General features: G+C 38.9%; 2 protein-coding genes across 3 annotated transcripts; one reads left to right on the top strand and one right to left on the bottom strand.

Moving 5' to 3' along the window:
* Positions 1 to 318: 318 nt before the first annotated feature.
* Positions 319 to 2,616, bottom strand: lipt2 (lipoyl(octanoyl) transferase 2). Of its 2 annotated transcripts, XM_059331415.1 has the most exons (4): positions 2,496 to 2,616; positions 1,116 to 1,529; positions 911 to 1,037; positions 320 to 808 (listed from the first exon to the last, which is right to left on the bottom strand). In XM_059331415.1, the coding sequence occupies exons 2-4, from the start codon at positions 1,422 to 1,424 to the stop codon at positions 558 to 560; spliced, it is 687 nt and encodes a 228-aa protein (XP_059187398.1). In that variant the 5' UTR covers positions 1,425 to 1,529; positions 2,496 to 2,616; the 3' UTR covers positions 320 to 557. The 2 variants fall into 2 exon arrangements, with proteins under 2 accessions (XP_059187399.1, XP_059187398.1); XM_059331416.1 differs by lacking the exon at positions 2,496 to 2,616 and having other exon boundaries at positions 319 to 808; positions 1,116 to 1,523.
* Positions 2,617 to 4,489: 1,873 nt separating this feature from the next.
* rnf169 (ring finger protein 169) lies at positions 4,490 to 12,459 on the top strand. The gene is made up of 6 exons (XM_059331405.1): positions 4,490 to 4,978; positions 6,980 to 7,050; positions 7,131 to 7,211; positions 7,326 to 7,426; positions 8,146 to 8,236; positions 10,411 to 12,459. Exons 1-6 carry the CDS (start codon positions 4,666 to 4,668, stop codon positions 11,518 to 11,520), a joined length of 1,767 nt encoding a protein of 588 aa, XP_059187388.1. The 5' UTR covers positions 4,490 to 4,665; the 3' UTR covers positions 11,521 to 12,459.
* The last annotated feature ends 739 nt before the right edge of the window (positions 12,460 to 13,198 follow it).

Here is a 13,198-nt window from a genome sequence, read left to right as displayed (position 1 = left end):
GCTGTATGAGATAATTTCGAAACTGTGGCAGAAAGTGCAGAAAAATAATCACCAATATTTTCTAGTATTTGTGGCCACCTGTAAGTATGTAAATTACATGGCAATTTGTGTAATTTGTATACGTAATCCAATGAATGCACAAACACTAATCTTATCTGAATATTTTGGAATTACTTTAAAAATTAAAAAACTGAAAAGAAATGCACCTAATATTAAAAAAATGGTTTAAACAAGAAAAAAAACGAGTTCCACAAATCCTTTTTTTTTACATTTACAATTGTTCAACCTCCGTGTGTACTGAATTTATTTAACAAATGCGGTTTCTGTTGTTGCTGCTGTTTTTTAAAAAATCAAATAGAGGACAAAATGTTCATATTTCATTTTTAATGTAAATAAAAAGGAATACAAACTCCATTATCCATAACTCAAAACTGGTAGCCTTTTAAAACTGCCATATTAAAAAAAAAAAAGAATCAAAAATGTAATCCGTTCAAGGACTTTTGGCGATTCTTTAAAGAAAACATACATTTCAGAGGGTTAATCCATCAAGTCAGTTTCTACGCTGATGATGCACCATTGTCCTGCTCTGTTTGTCCGTCCGCCAGCTCACAATTGAACTGATCTCTGAAGGCGTCCAGCAGGTGAGGGGTGGCTTCCTCCACGCTGACGTCTCTCTGCAGCTCTTTGCTCAGCGACGTCACTCCTTTACCTTCGATACCACACGGTACGATGTGTCCAAACCACGACATGTCGGTGTTACAGTTCAGAGCAAAGCCATGAGACGTGACGTATCGACCGCAGTGGATTCCTGCAAAAAATAAAATTCTAACATCAGATCCCTGAGGTCGATGCTGAGGATTGGATTTATTAACTGAACACGAGAGAGAGGAGTGATGGTGTGTCATCATACCGATAGCACAGATCTTGTTGTCTCCAACCCAGACGCCAGTGTGAGGAGACGTTGATGCGTCGATACCAAACCTGCTACAGACAGAGATAATGGTCTTCTCCAGCTCACAGACGTACCAGCGGACACTCTGACAGGACAGATTGCATGTTAAAACACATTCAACATTATTAAGCTGTTTATAACTCAACAATAAATGGGTTCAGACCTTCTTGAAGCTGCTCAGGTGGAGGACCGGGTAGCAGACCAGCTGTCCCGGCCCATGGAAGGTGATGAGTCCTCCTCGGTTGGTGCGGTGGACCTCCGCCCCCAGCAGGCGGAGGCGGTCCAGTAAGGGGGCGGGGTAAGGTTTCTGGCGGATCCCTGTGGTGTAGACCGGAGGATGCTGGCACAGCAGCAAAGCATGAGCTGGACCGGACCGGTGCCGGTTCACGTAGACCTGCTGCAGCCGTAGAGCCTCCTGGTAGGAGACCAGGCCCAGGCGGACCACCTCAACCATGGGCCTGCTGCCCTGCATCAGGGACTGAGAGGGCAGCCAGACCAGGAGACTAGGAAAGGAACCACACCAGGAGACCAGGACACAGGAGACCAGGATCGGGACCAGACCAGGAATCAACACCCCCTGCCATGAACACACAAACCTTCAGTTTTTATGACATAAAGTGAGTTTTGCACTAATCACAACAGCAGCAGTACAGAAATATATCATAAAGATTTTCACAGAGTATTAGGGCCCCATTTACAAAATTTTTTTTTTACCAGAATAAGGTTGTAAATATTGAATTAATAACGAAAATCAAGTCGAAAATATATCATTAATTACGAGAATGAATTTCGTAGAAATGTACTTTAAGATAGTTTCACAAACAGGGAGATAACCTCGTAACCATTATTATTTTTTCTAAATGTGGCCCTAATCCTCCGTCGTATTGTCACATCTGGTGATTTATTTCTTTATACATTTTTCAAAACATCTATTTAAATTTTTCCATATCAACAGCACAAATATGTTTTAGCATTATATATTTAAATATATGAATACATATTTACAGAAATAAAAGAACAAATTGATGGAAAACATGCTTATACTTTTATATCGTATGTATTGTCGTGCATTTATTGTTTTATGTTTTCCTATTTATATTTACACATATTATTCACTTATTATAACACCCCTGTGACACCACCTGTTAAATTATTAATAATGAATGCGTATACAGTTTAATAAAAAGTTTTAACTTAGTGTCATTAATGTGTTCAAGGGGTGTTTGTGGTGTTTTTTATTTTTTGATTGATTAATAGATTAAAGCGTTTAATATCTATCCCAGTTTATCCAAGGTCACATCTTCAAATATAAATAAATAAATAAAAACTTAAATTACCTGAGAAACACCTTAATCTGTTACCACCTTAATATTATATAAAACAATGATTTTAAAAAGTAGTTTAATAGAATGAATGAATAAATAATTGATTCAAAATACTTTGACACTGCATATTACAATGGATACATTCATCCAAACATTCTCCCATAAAATCTAATTCAAATGTCATAACTGTTAGAAGGTAAATAAACAGGTAAACGGACCTTTGAGACTCTCAGGTGTGTTTTCCTGTCTACCCTCTCTCATAGGTCCTGTCTGCTTCGGTCATTGCGCCGCCATTGTTGTTATTCTTCGTCCTTCTTCTTCCTCGGCGGTGAAATATGTTTCCGGTTCTTTTTCAGCACTCTGTCGCCACCTACCGACCCGGAACTTAAACCTTTCACAATAAGATAAGATATTTCTTTAGTAAAAACAGGTTAAGAAGTAAAAACAGGTTAAGGAGTTTACAGGTTGCTGACATCTTATTAATCAGAAAATGCACAGTATAAGTTGAATACATGGAAGGAAGACCGACAATTAGAAGTTTCAGATGGGGATTGTGTGTATAATTACACTTCTTGAATGTATACAGTACAAAGGGTTAATGCGGACATATGTGACACTGATAGATTTAAATAGATATAATAAAAATGTACCACATGTATGCACAAAATGTATGGAATCCAGACCAACTTTGTTAATGCAGAAAGATTAAAATATTCTAAATCAAATTAGAATAGGATAATTTGAAAAAATGAAATAGAATAAAGATTTAAAAAAATGAATAAATAGTATAAAGTGAACAACATATGTGCAATGAGCAATGAGTGCAATGCTTCAGTGTTATCATAAAAATCAATAAAAATAAAACAATAAAACTCGAAATCAGTTAACTTTATTTTATACATTTTATTTATTTTATCGAGTTTAAAGTTATAACAAAAAACAATCTTTGGTAGTTAAATTATTATTCTTTTTAGTATAAGAAAATATATATTCTTGCCCACATTGTACATTGTATCTTTTATTTACACGCAAATATTAAAATCAATAGAACTGTATGTAGTATTTAAAATGAATGAAATAGGCTAAAAATGGCAATTCAAGCACTTTTAATGGCAATTCAAGCATTTTTATCGAAATTGCTTGTCATTGTTGCACTGCAAGTCTCAAGTATCCCATCAAAGACTGTCTCAGATAGATAGATAGATAGATAGATAGATAGATAGATAGATAGATAGATAGATAGATAGATAGATAGATAGATATCCTCAAACATAATTTATATTGTCATAGCTGCAAACAAATGACAAAATATAAGAAAGGTGCAAAATTAGAAGATATTCCCTTGCACACGTTTTGTTTATTCAGTTATATCAGTTTACATTACGTTATGTTTAGTTAAGTTTTATTTCCCGAAATGAGGGCCTACTTAATTCAAACAAATATTTTTTTTTTTTACTTATATTGCACTGAAAGAATAAATGATGAGTCTAAAATACCAAAATACCTACCATGTACTACTTTTTCATTGCAGAATGCAAACTCTGTGGTGTTTTGGGCTGTTTTGCCTGTTTTTATTTATTTATTTATTTTCATCCTGCCACTTAAAAAATGTTTACCATGCCATGTTGGTAAAAATGTTGGTAAAAACCTCACCTATATCAGCTATTCTCAACCTTGGGGTCGGGACCCCAGTTGGGGTCGCGAGATGATTTCTGGGGGTCGCCAAATCAAATTTGGGAGTCAGCTCTGTCTCCACTGTGTTAAAGTGTTCATGTGTTTTAGTCTTTTTGGTAATTTTGTGTCTTTTTCTGGTAATTTTGTGTCTTTTTTTGGGGTAATTTTGTGTCTTTTTTTGGTAATTTTGTGTCTTTTTTGGTCATTATGTGTCTTTTTTGGTCATTATGTGTCTGTTTTTGTCATTTTGTGTCTTTTTTTGGGGTAATTTTGTGTCTTTTTTTAGTCATTTTGTGTCTTTTTTTTGTCAATTTGTGTCTTTTTTGGTCATTATGTGTCTTTTTTTAGTCATTTTGTGTCTTTTTTGGTCATTTTGTGTCTTTTTTTAGTCATTTTGTGTCTTTTTTTGGTCATTTTGTTAATTTTTTTGTATGATCTGAACTGTGCATGTGAGATTGTGTTCAGTGAGCGGGGGTCGCGGACAACATGCATGTTAAATTGGGGGTCGCGACTCAAAAAGGTTGAGAACTACTGACCTATATGACCTAGATAGATAGATAGATAGAGGGACGGACGGATGAATGGATAATCTCCACTTGTTTTATTTTGAAGGGGAGCGCTCGTTCCGTGTCCCAGCTCGCGGTTGGCGCGCTGCTGGCTGCTCCGGTGTCTGCAGGGCGGGGTTTGTTGTGAGAGAGACACTCACCAGGGAAGATGGCGACCGCAGGGTCCGCCGAACGGCCTGGCAGACCGGCCAGCGTCGCCGCCGCCGCCGCCGCCAGGTACCGGTCCGGGTCCGGAGCTGGTTGCGGGTCCATATCCGGGTCCGGGTCCAGCCCGCCGGAGAGCGAGGGGAAGAAGTGTTCGGAGGGGCAGCCCGGCGGCAGCAGCCCGCCCTGCGGACACCCGGCCTGTCCTCTCTGCAGAGCCCGGCGGAGCTCCGGCAGCGGAGAGCGGCTCCGGAGGAGGAGTGACCCGGAGAGGAGCAGCAGCAGGCCGGGCAGGAGGGACTGCGACAGCCGGAGAGGTCTGTGTGATTACTGGGGGAAACAACAGTTCGCAGCCCGCTGAATCAGCACCGCCGCTGGGTGTTTGTTTAAAAAAAACACAGCAAGAAAAACACAGACAGCAGCAGAGTTGAGCAACCAGAGCAACTTTATTCTAAGTTTACTGTGAGCAGCAGCAGGCCCCGATACTTTATTCATGTTTGACAGTCCGAGCAGCTCACATTTTAAATCATTGTGGCAGAATTAAAATGGGTTTTTTTGGGCAGTCCGTGGCCTAGAGGTTAGGAATTGGGCTTGTAACTGGAGAGTCGCTGGTTCGATTCCCCATCTCCCCAGGTGTAGGACTCTAGGAGTAATGTGCTGCCCACTGCTCCTTGCATGGTGTGTTCACTTGTGTGTAAAAAAAAAAAAAAGGATGGGTTAAATGCAGAGGTTGAATTTCCCCATTGTGGGATTGATAAAGTAATCTTCTTCTTCTTTATTGTTATGAAGTCAGAAACTGATCTCTTAGTTGAGTTTGATACAAATGAATGAGAAACGCAGTAAAAACAGACTTCAGTGTTCACTGACACTAATGTACATGTATTAAACATGCTTATTTTACAGTTTAGGGTCAGATTAGTAATGAGGTCTGGAGTTGGAGGACTTGTCCAGACTTGTACAGCTGTAGGAGGAGCAGATATACTACAGTAGTAGTACTCCTGTGTTTGTTTTTGCTATCAGAGAAACTCACATCTTTACTTTCTAGAATGGATTTATACTTCAGATAGATTATTTGATCCTGGTTGTTTCTGTTGTAAACATGATATTTTATTTCTGGCTGACTTGATGATGATGTCCCCTGTTTAACTCTACAGTAGGTATCTCTCAACTCAACTCAACTTTATTTGTAAATCACTTTAAAACAACAACAGCCGCAACAAAGTGCTGTACATAAACAAACAGAACAAGAGACAATAAAATAAATAAAACAGGAAATAAACACTAAAATAAATAGATTCATTGCTTTTTAAAAGACAATTTAAAAAACAATAAATAAAAGCAAACCATAAAACACTAAAAACAAGAGCAGAGTCTCATGCGTGGTTAAAAGCCAAGGAATAAAAATAGGTTTTAAGATGACTTTTAAAAATGGACAGTGAGGATCTGTGGCATTATTGGATTGTTATGTGATTTTTTCCATCAGTGTGATTAAGTGTTGAACCCCAAAAAGCTGTTTATAAATATATAGAGGTCATGCAGCTCTATGGAAACAGAAAGTTTAATTTCTCTGGTAAATTATAAAAAAAAAATGGAATAAGATAGAATTGATGTATACAAAGCCTTCTCACTAGTGCCATCAATGTTGGCAAATAATGTGTGCTCCACATATTATACAAAATGAACTGTTTTCGATTTTCTTTCCCCTCCTGTCCTCTCCTCTCTGATCTGTGTAAACAGCCTGCAGTTCTGTCTGATTTTCAGTGAATATTTGTCAAAAAAATCATTTATCTCAGCAGAATCAATTAATGGCTCCACAGTGTCTCTGAGGAGGTCAGAATTTAATGTTTTTAACAGGATCTAGTTGGTGCATCGCCTTATTTTTGGTGAAGTTTTAAATGTAGAATTAAGTGATTTTTGCAGTAAAACGCAATTTTAAGCTTAATTTTGGTCACTTTTTCCAGTGGAAACGTTTGTAACCAATGACTGTTCAAGGGCTGTTGGAATGTTCAAATTCAGACAATAATGCTTGTTTTTCCAGTTTCTTTCTACAATAAATGGTGTATCAACATATTTTTCAATTGTGGGGTTAAGAGCATTGACAAAAAAATACAAATGTCTTCAAATTTTATTATTATTACTTTTAACCTCTTTCTCAAATAATTTTTCTATAAAATATGTCACAACATGATACATATCAATTTTACTGCATGTGGTTTCCAAATTTAAAATGTAGTTTTTGTTGAATTACCATCATTTAAAATGCTGTATTGACCTCCATGTTGGATCAGCTGATGAATGAACTGTGGTTGTGTCCTCAGAGTTCTTCGTCTCTCCTGCTCTCATCCCAAAATGCTGTGATGTTTTATCAGGACCGACTGGGAAACACAAGGTGAATCAGATTTCCAGCTGTCAGTGACCAGAGTGTGTGAAGGCTTGGATCAGCTGGACTGACTGTTGTTTGTGTTTTAGCTGCCGATGTCTGAGGACAGAGAGGAAGGGGCGAAGAGGAGAAACTGTAAAGAAGAATCAGTGCGACGTGATGAAGAGCCTGTACGTCTGAATCAACCTTCATTCAACATGGAAACGTTTGGCTGAAATGTAGCGGAACTGACATTTGTCAGACTTTTTAAAAGCTTGTCTTTAAATCTTTTTTTTTAACTTCAGGGAGTTCTGTCCGACTCAGAGAACGAGGAGCCCATCAGCAGGAGGATCAGAAACATCTCGGCCTTCATCAGGAAACCCAAAACATCTGCAGCCTTTACAGGGTGAGCACATCAACACTACACTCATTATTAGAGCCTCGGGGCAATCGCACCGAGCACTGGTCGCACAGGCCGCAAATTTCACTCTACAGAGATAATTTATACATAGAAACGTAGGAAAATTAGTCTTCTCACTCACAATCCTCTGGTAAAGCTGTCAGAGTTATAGTTTGGGCGTAGGACGCACAGATGCGCCACCAACACGCACCAACAGCCTCATTGGCTCCCATATTATAAACGCAGGAAAATTTCAGAAAAAGGGACATTTTACAGTTTTTGTAGATCACTCTAACAAAGCTATTTTTTCATTTTTCTTAAAAAAAAACATATGTAGACGTTCAGGAAGAACTCAGGACGCTCAAAGTGAAGTCGGATCAATGATAGGTATTATGGTTTTGTCAAAAATGCTTTCTGTTCAGAAATTTCAGTCTGTCTACCTCTGCTGTCACTGAGCCAGAACAGGTGCCAGTTAATTCTGTTGATTGCTTTGATTTGATTGCCTTTGATCTTTGATGTGATTACAGTTATAGATACATACACACACACACACACACACACACACACATTTTGAGGTTAAAGGGCATAGTTTGAAATCTCTGAAGAATCTCATCATAGTGTACACACACCGGCAATAGCCCCCGTGGCCCTTTCAGAATTTCCCCAGGGGAAATTTTCTAGTTCTTATTATTACACCTCTAAACCTGTGTGTTCTTCTTCTTCAGTGGTTCTCAGAGGAGTCAGAGCTGCACCGACTCGGTGGAGGACAGAGGAGGGAAGCTGAAGCTCGTCACCCAGCCGACGTTCATGGACAGAGTATGTTAGACCAGTTGAGGAGCTCACATATATGTTTGACCCTCTGAACACCAACAAGCACTTTCAGGGGCTATTTTTTGCTCTTGTCACATTCATATATATATATATATATATATATATATATATATATATATATATATGTACACTACTGGTCAAAAGTTTTAGAACACACCAACTTTTCCAGAATTTAATTGAAAATGATGCAGTTTAATGTCTCAGTGTACTCTGAAATTAATGCACATTTGCAACATTTAAAATTCTTGATTGAGCATGATAGTGTTTTGAAAGTAAAAAAAAGATTCAAAATCACATTTTATGTTGGACTAAAGGACTAAAAAAAGACACAAAATGACCAAAAAAAGACACAAAATGACAAAATAATGCCTGGTACAACTTAAGGTACATTTGTTTGGACAAATATAATGATACCAACAAAAATAGGTCATAAGAGTTTAATTTAAGAGCTGATATCTAGCCATTTTCCATGTTTTTTTTTTGGGTAATTACCAAAATAATTATCCAGAAAAACATGGAGAATGGCTAGATATTTTGTTGTTATCATTATATTTGTCCAAACAAATGTACCTTTAGTTGTACCAGGCATTAAAGTGAACAAGAAATTGAAGAAAACAAGGTGGTCTAATAATTTTTTTCCATGATTGTATATAAATAAAATTTATATAACATCTATAAGTTCTGCACCTCTATGGAACCATCACAATCATAAATGTGGGAACAACTCAAACATATTTCCTGTGCCGATTAACACAGTTATAAAAGCATAAATTATAAAAAATAAAAGTTGAATTTCTCTGAGGAATTATTTCAATTAAATTGCAATTAAATTACATTTATATATACAAATCTTTTACAAGTGTCACAAATATTTTGCTCTAGATCAGCGGTGTTAAACTCAAATACACAATGGGCCAAAATTTGAAACTTGAAAAAAGGGCCAACATTGAACAAATAAACCTTTTAATATATACCAAACATGTTTTGCTTTCACATTAAATATGGAACCAGCAACGCTTATAAACATACAATATATAACTAAATAGTGCAGACATGCAAAATCAAATTTCAAATAAAAAACACATCAATGTCATTAATTTACAATAATAATATAATAATTTGGTATTGCCTCGCGGGCCAGAGTTTGACACCCTTGCTCTAGATAATATACATATTAAGAAATGTCCATTCTCTCCTGTTCTCTCCCCTCAGCTCTGTGTAATCAGCCTGCAGTTTTGTCTGATTCTCAGTGATTATTTGCCACATATAATATAATAATAATAATAACTGTCTCAGCAGAATCAATCATGGCTTCACAGTGTCGCTGAGAAGCTCAGAAATCATCTCGTAATTTCAAATGCTTTATTTTTGGCGATGTTTTAAATGAGACATGTAGAATAAAGTGATTCTGACAGAAATATCATAATTTGATTACTTTGTGGTTTAAAAAGTTTAAATACTTTTTAATAAAAACATTATTATGACTACATGATCAAAGCTGTTTGACTCCAGGCACATTTCATTACATTACATTACATGTCATTTAGCTTTTGTCCAAAGCGACTTACAATAAGTGCATTCAACCTGATGGAACTAGACATAGACCACAGGAATCAAGTAAGTACATAACTTTAAGAGCTAACTGTCATCGCTAAAGGAGTGCTATATGTTAAAGAAGAAAAAGAAGAGAAAAGGATACAAATTTTTTTTTTTTATAAAATGAAATGCACTAAAGAATTCCCAGCTAAATTTCACAGTTTTAAAGGGACTGGCCACTCCCAGATACTTGTAAACAAAAGCCACCAAATAGCCAATTAACAGGTAAAATAGCTATGCAGTGGGGCTCTGAAAACTGAACTTAACTTTGAACTAAACCAAACAAATAAAGCATAAAAGCCTCAGCAAGCAGAGAAACAATCTTAGGCAGAAAACGATAAAAGTAACCTTAAGCAAAAACACTAAGCAACCTTAAGCCAAAAACAATTAACAATCTTAAAGCAAAAAATATCTACCAGAGACCAGGAGCCAGGTTAATCCACACAAGATGAAATGCACTTGTGGGCACATGTATCTATCAGCTTGGGTCTTTTCCAAGTCTATAAAGAGTCTTTGTCTCCCCTTGTTCTTGTTATTTAATTCTGTTCCTCTCTGGTCGTCAGGTCGGCATCAGTCACAGTTACACAGCAGGAATCCTCCTGTCGTCTGAGAACAGTCGCTCCGTCTCCGCGCCCATTATCGCTCCCGACCGGAGGCTCACCTGGCGAGCTGTTGTCTCATCATCATCGACTCCTCTGGGCCTTCCTCCGCCTCGACCCGAGCGCTCCATCAGCCCCGAGAGCAACGACAGCATCTCCGAAGAACTCAACCACTTCAAACCTATCGTCTGCTCGCCATGCACGCCGCCAAAACGCCTGCCGGACGGGCGTCTGATGGAGCCCACCATCGTGAAGTCCACGCCCAGGAACCTGACCCGCGGCCTGCAGAAGGCCACCAGCTACGAGGCCAGTCCCGCTGTCCTGCAGAAGTGGAGGCAGATCGAACTGGACCGGCAGAGCCTCAAAGTTAACTCCAAGGCCACGCTGACCAGCCCCGTCAACGAGCTGCACAACAAGACCGCCGTTAGCGAGGAGGCAAAGATGAAGTCCGGAGACAGAGTCACGTCGGTCAACAAGAGGAGGCTGCTGTTCGACCCTCCAGCCGGAGACACAGACACCTTCCAGAAACAGTCTGTAAAGATCCGGGTCCCTGCGATCCGCTACAGCAGCGAGACGACTTTCAGAGGAAGTTCAGACTTTGAGCCGTCGGTCGGTGCTCCTGAATCCGGCAGCGGAGGAGCGATTTTCAGTCGAAAACAGTCATTCTCGCCGTACACTAAAAACTCTGGTTTCCAGTCCTGTAAAAAAGTGCCAAAGGACTCACAGAGTCCAAGGAAGGAGTCTGACAGTGTCCTCCACAACCAGTCTACCTCAAGGAGGGGCAAGAAGAGGGAACAGAAGACCAAACACCTGGACTCGGAGCAGGACTCTGACCTGAAAAGGAGCCGGTCCGTCAGCCAGGAGGCCTTCGACGAGAGGTACGTGAGTCAGACCCAGCAGGAGCGCCAGGACCGAGCCATCGCCGTGAAGCTGCAGAGACAGTTCGACCTGGAGAACCAGACCATCAACCGCCGGAGGAGCCCCGATAAGTACTTCCTGCGCTCCTGGATGTCCAATCAGAACCGCAGGAGGCGTGGCCTGAGGAGATCCCGACGAATCAACAAGAAGCACTAGAAAGGGGTCGTCCGCCGACTCTGCAGAAAGACAGATAGGAAGCGGTTCATATATGCAAAGTTACGAAAAGTATGAATGTTTTTAAAAGATGAGAAAAACGCTGTTGAGGAAAAGACTGAACACTTCCTCCAAACTTTGTTTATTTTGATCTTTTCACCAGCAAATCACCAAAAACTGAATGAAAATCATCTCCAGTCTGAAATCTGATCGGTCTGCATGTCTCCGGAGGACAACCGGACTTTATTTTGACCAAAAATCCAAAGACATGATGATAAAAAGACGATTGTTGCTCTATAAATCAACATATAACCAGACACCATTAGTCACAGGCCCAGACCAGGACTGGAGCCCCACAACCTGTTCCAGGTTTTCTGTGTGTCAGGCAGTTTGTGTTAATGTGATTTAAACTGTTCTTTATCAATTAGGGAACAAAACAATATGAACTCAATAAAGCATTATTATATACTTAATTTTAAATTGGCAAAAATATGAATGGGCTTTGGTCCTCAAACAGACTTTTGCTGCTGGGGTAGAAAGGTGGATATATGACTTCAATTAAAGATCAGTTCAAGATAACTTCTCCAGAGATAGTCCATGAAGTTATGTGATTATTATTTAGATGTTTCCAGCCCGCTGTTGGTCCTCCGTGCACGGTTTGGAAACCCCAACATTAAGGGTCAGGATCAGACAAGATCATGATTTGAAATCTCCAGTTAATCTTCCTGCCAGATGTTGCACCCAAAGAAAATGAATTATGTGCAACTCATAGACACACAGTGAACCTGGTGCTTCAGGGGCCACTGAAGATTTGAGGTCTCAGCTGCCACTGGAGGCCTGAATATTCAAACCCCGCTGGAGGTCTGAGGCTTCTAGTCTAGACGGATTTCAGAAAAAAGGCCTACTATAAGAAGTGAGGAGCATTTATGGGTACAAGTCGGGAACCGGCCTACTTTACATATCTCAAGGGTGCTGAGTCCAAAAAAAATGGTTCCCAAATGAACATTTGAGTTTTTGACCTTCTCATTTGTATATCAAATGGCCAATTGCCCATCTTGCTCAGTTGTTGGACCATTTCCCCTTAGTTTTTTTGTAAGTAGGCAATCAAAGATGAGGAAATTAAGTTTCTGGATCTATAGTCTAGAGTCAGAGCAAGAATATAGTGGAGGCTCAGTGTCTTTTTTATGTATATATACATATATATATATATATATATATATATATATGCAAAATACCAACTGGAACATTTAAAAGTGATATTGATATTGATATTTATGTCGGCCTTAAAAAATGACACAAATAATGCTTAATTTCACCTTAAAAGTTGGTATTTTGCATATATATATATATATATATATATATAGACACTGAGCCTCCACTATATCCTTGCTCTGACTCTAGACTATAGATCCAGAAACTTAATTTCCTCATCTTTGATTGCCTACTTACAAAAAAACTAAGGGGAAATGGTCCAACAACTGAGCAAGATGGGCAATTTGGCGGCCATTTTGATATGCAAATGAGAAGGTCAAAAACTCAAAATTTCGCTTGGGAACCATTTTTTTTGGGATTCAGCACCCTTGAAATAAGTAAAGTAGGCCAGTTCCTGACTTGTACCCATAAATGCTCCTCACTTTCACTTTTTGGACAATTCCGTCTAGATTATTCAGGGCCCACTGGA

The sequence above is a fragment of the Centropristis striata genome, chromosome 4 (assembly GCF_030273125.1).
Source record: "Centropristis striata isolate RG_2023a ecotype Rhode Island chromosome 4, C.striata_1.0, whole genome shotgun sequence".
Lineage (NCBI taxonomy): Eukaryota > Metazoa > Chordata > Actinopteri > Perciformes > Serranidae > Centropristis > Centropristis striata.
The sequence above is the reverse complement of the archived record's forward strand: the minus strand, read 5'-3'. Positions and strand labels throughout refer to the sequence as shown.

What these genes read in the sequence shown, in the direction of transcription:
- lipt2 (XM_059331415.1), bottom strand. Translation starts at nt 1,424, where the DNA reads ATGCAGGGCAGCAGGCCCATGGTTGAGGTGGTCCGCCTGGGCCTGGTC. An exon ending in ACCTGAGCAGCTTCAAGAAG is followed by an intron (nt 1,038 to 1,115) that starts GTCTGAACCCAT and finishes CTGTCCTGTCAG; the next exon opens with AGTGTCCGCTGGTACGTCTG. An exon ending in CAACAAGATCTGTGCTATCG is followed by an intron (nt 809 to 910) that starts GTATGATGACAC and finishes TATTTTTTGCAG; the next exon opens with GAATCCACTGCGGTCGATAC.
- rnf169 (XM_059331405.1), top strand. Translation starts at nt 4,666, where the DNA reads ATGGCGACCGCAGGGTCCGCCGAACGGCCTGGCAGACCGGCCAGCGTC. An exon ending in GGACTGCGACAGCCGGAGAG is followed by an intron (nt 4,979 to 6,979) that starts GTCTGTGTGATT and finishes TTGTGTCCTCAG; the next exon opens with AGTTCTTCGTCTCTCCTGCT. An exon ending in ACATCTGCAGCCTTTACAGG is followed by an intron (nt 7,427 to 8,145) that starts GTGAGCACATCA and finishes CTTCTTCTTCAG; the next exon opens with TGGTTCTCAGAGGAGTCAGA.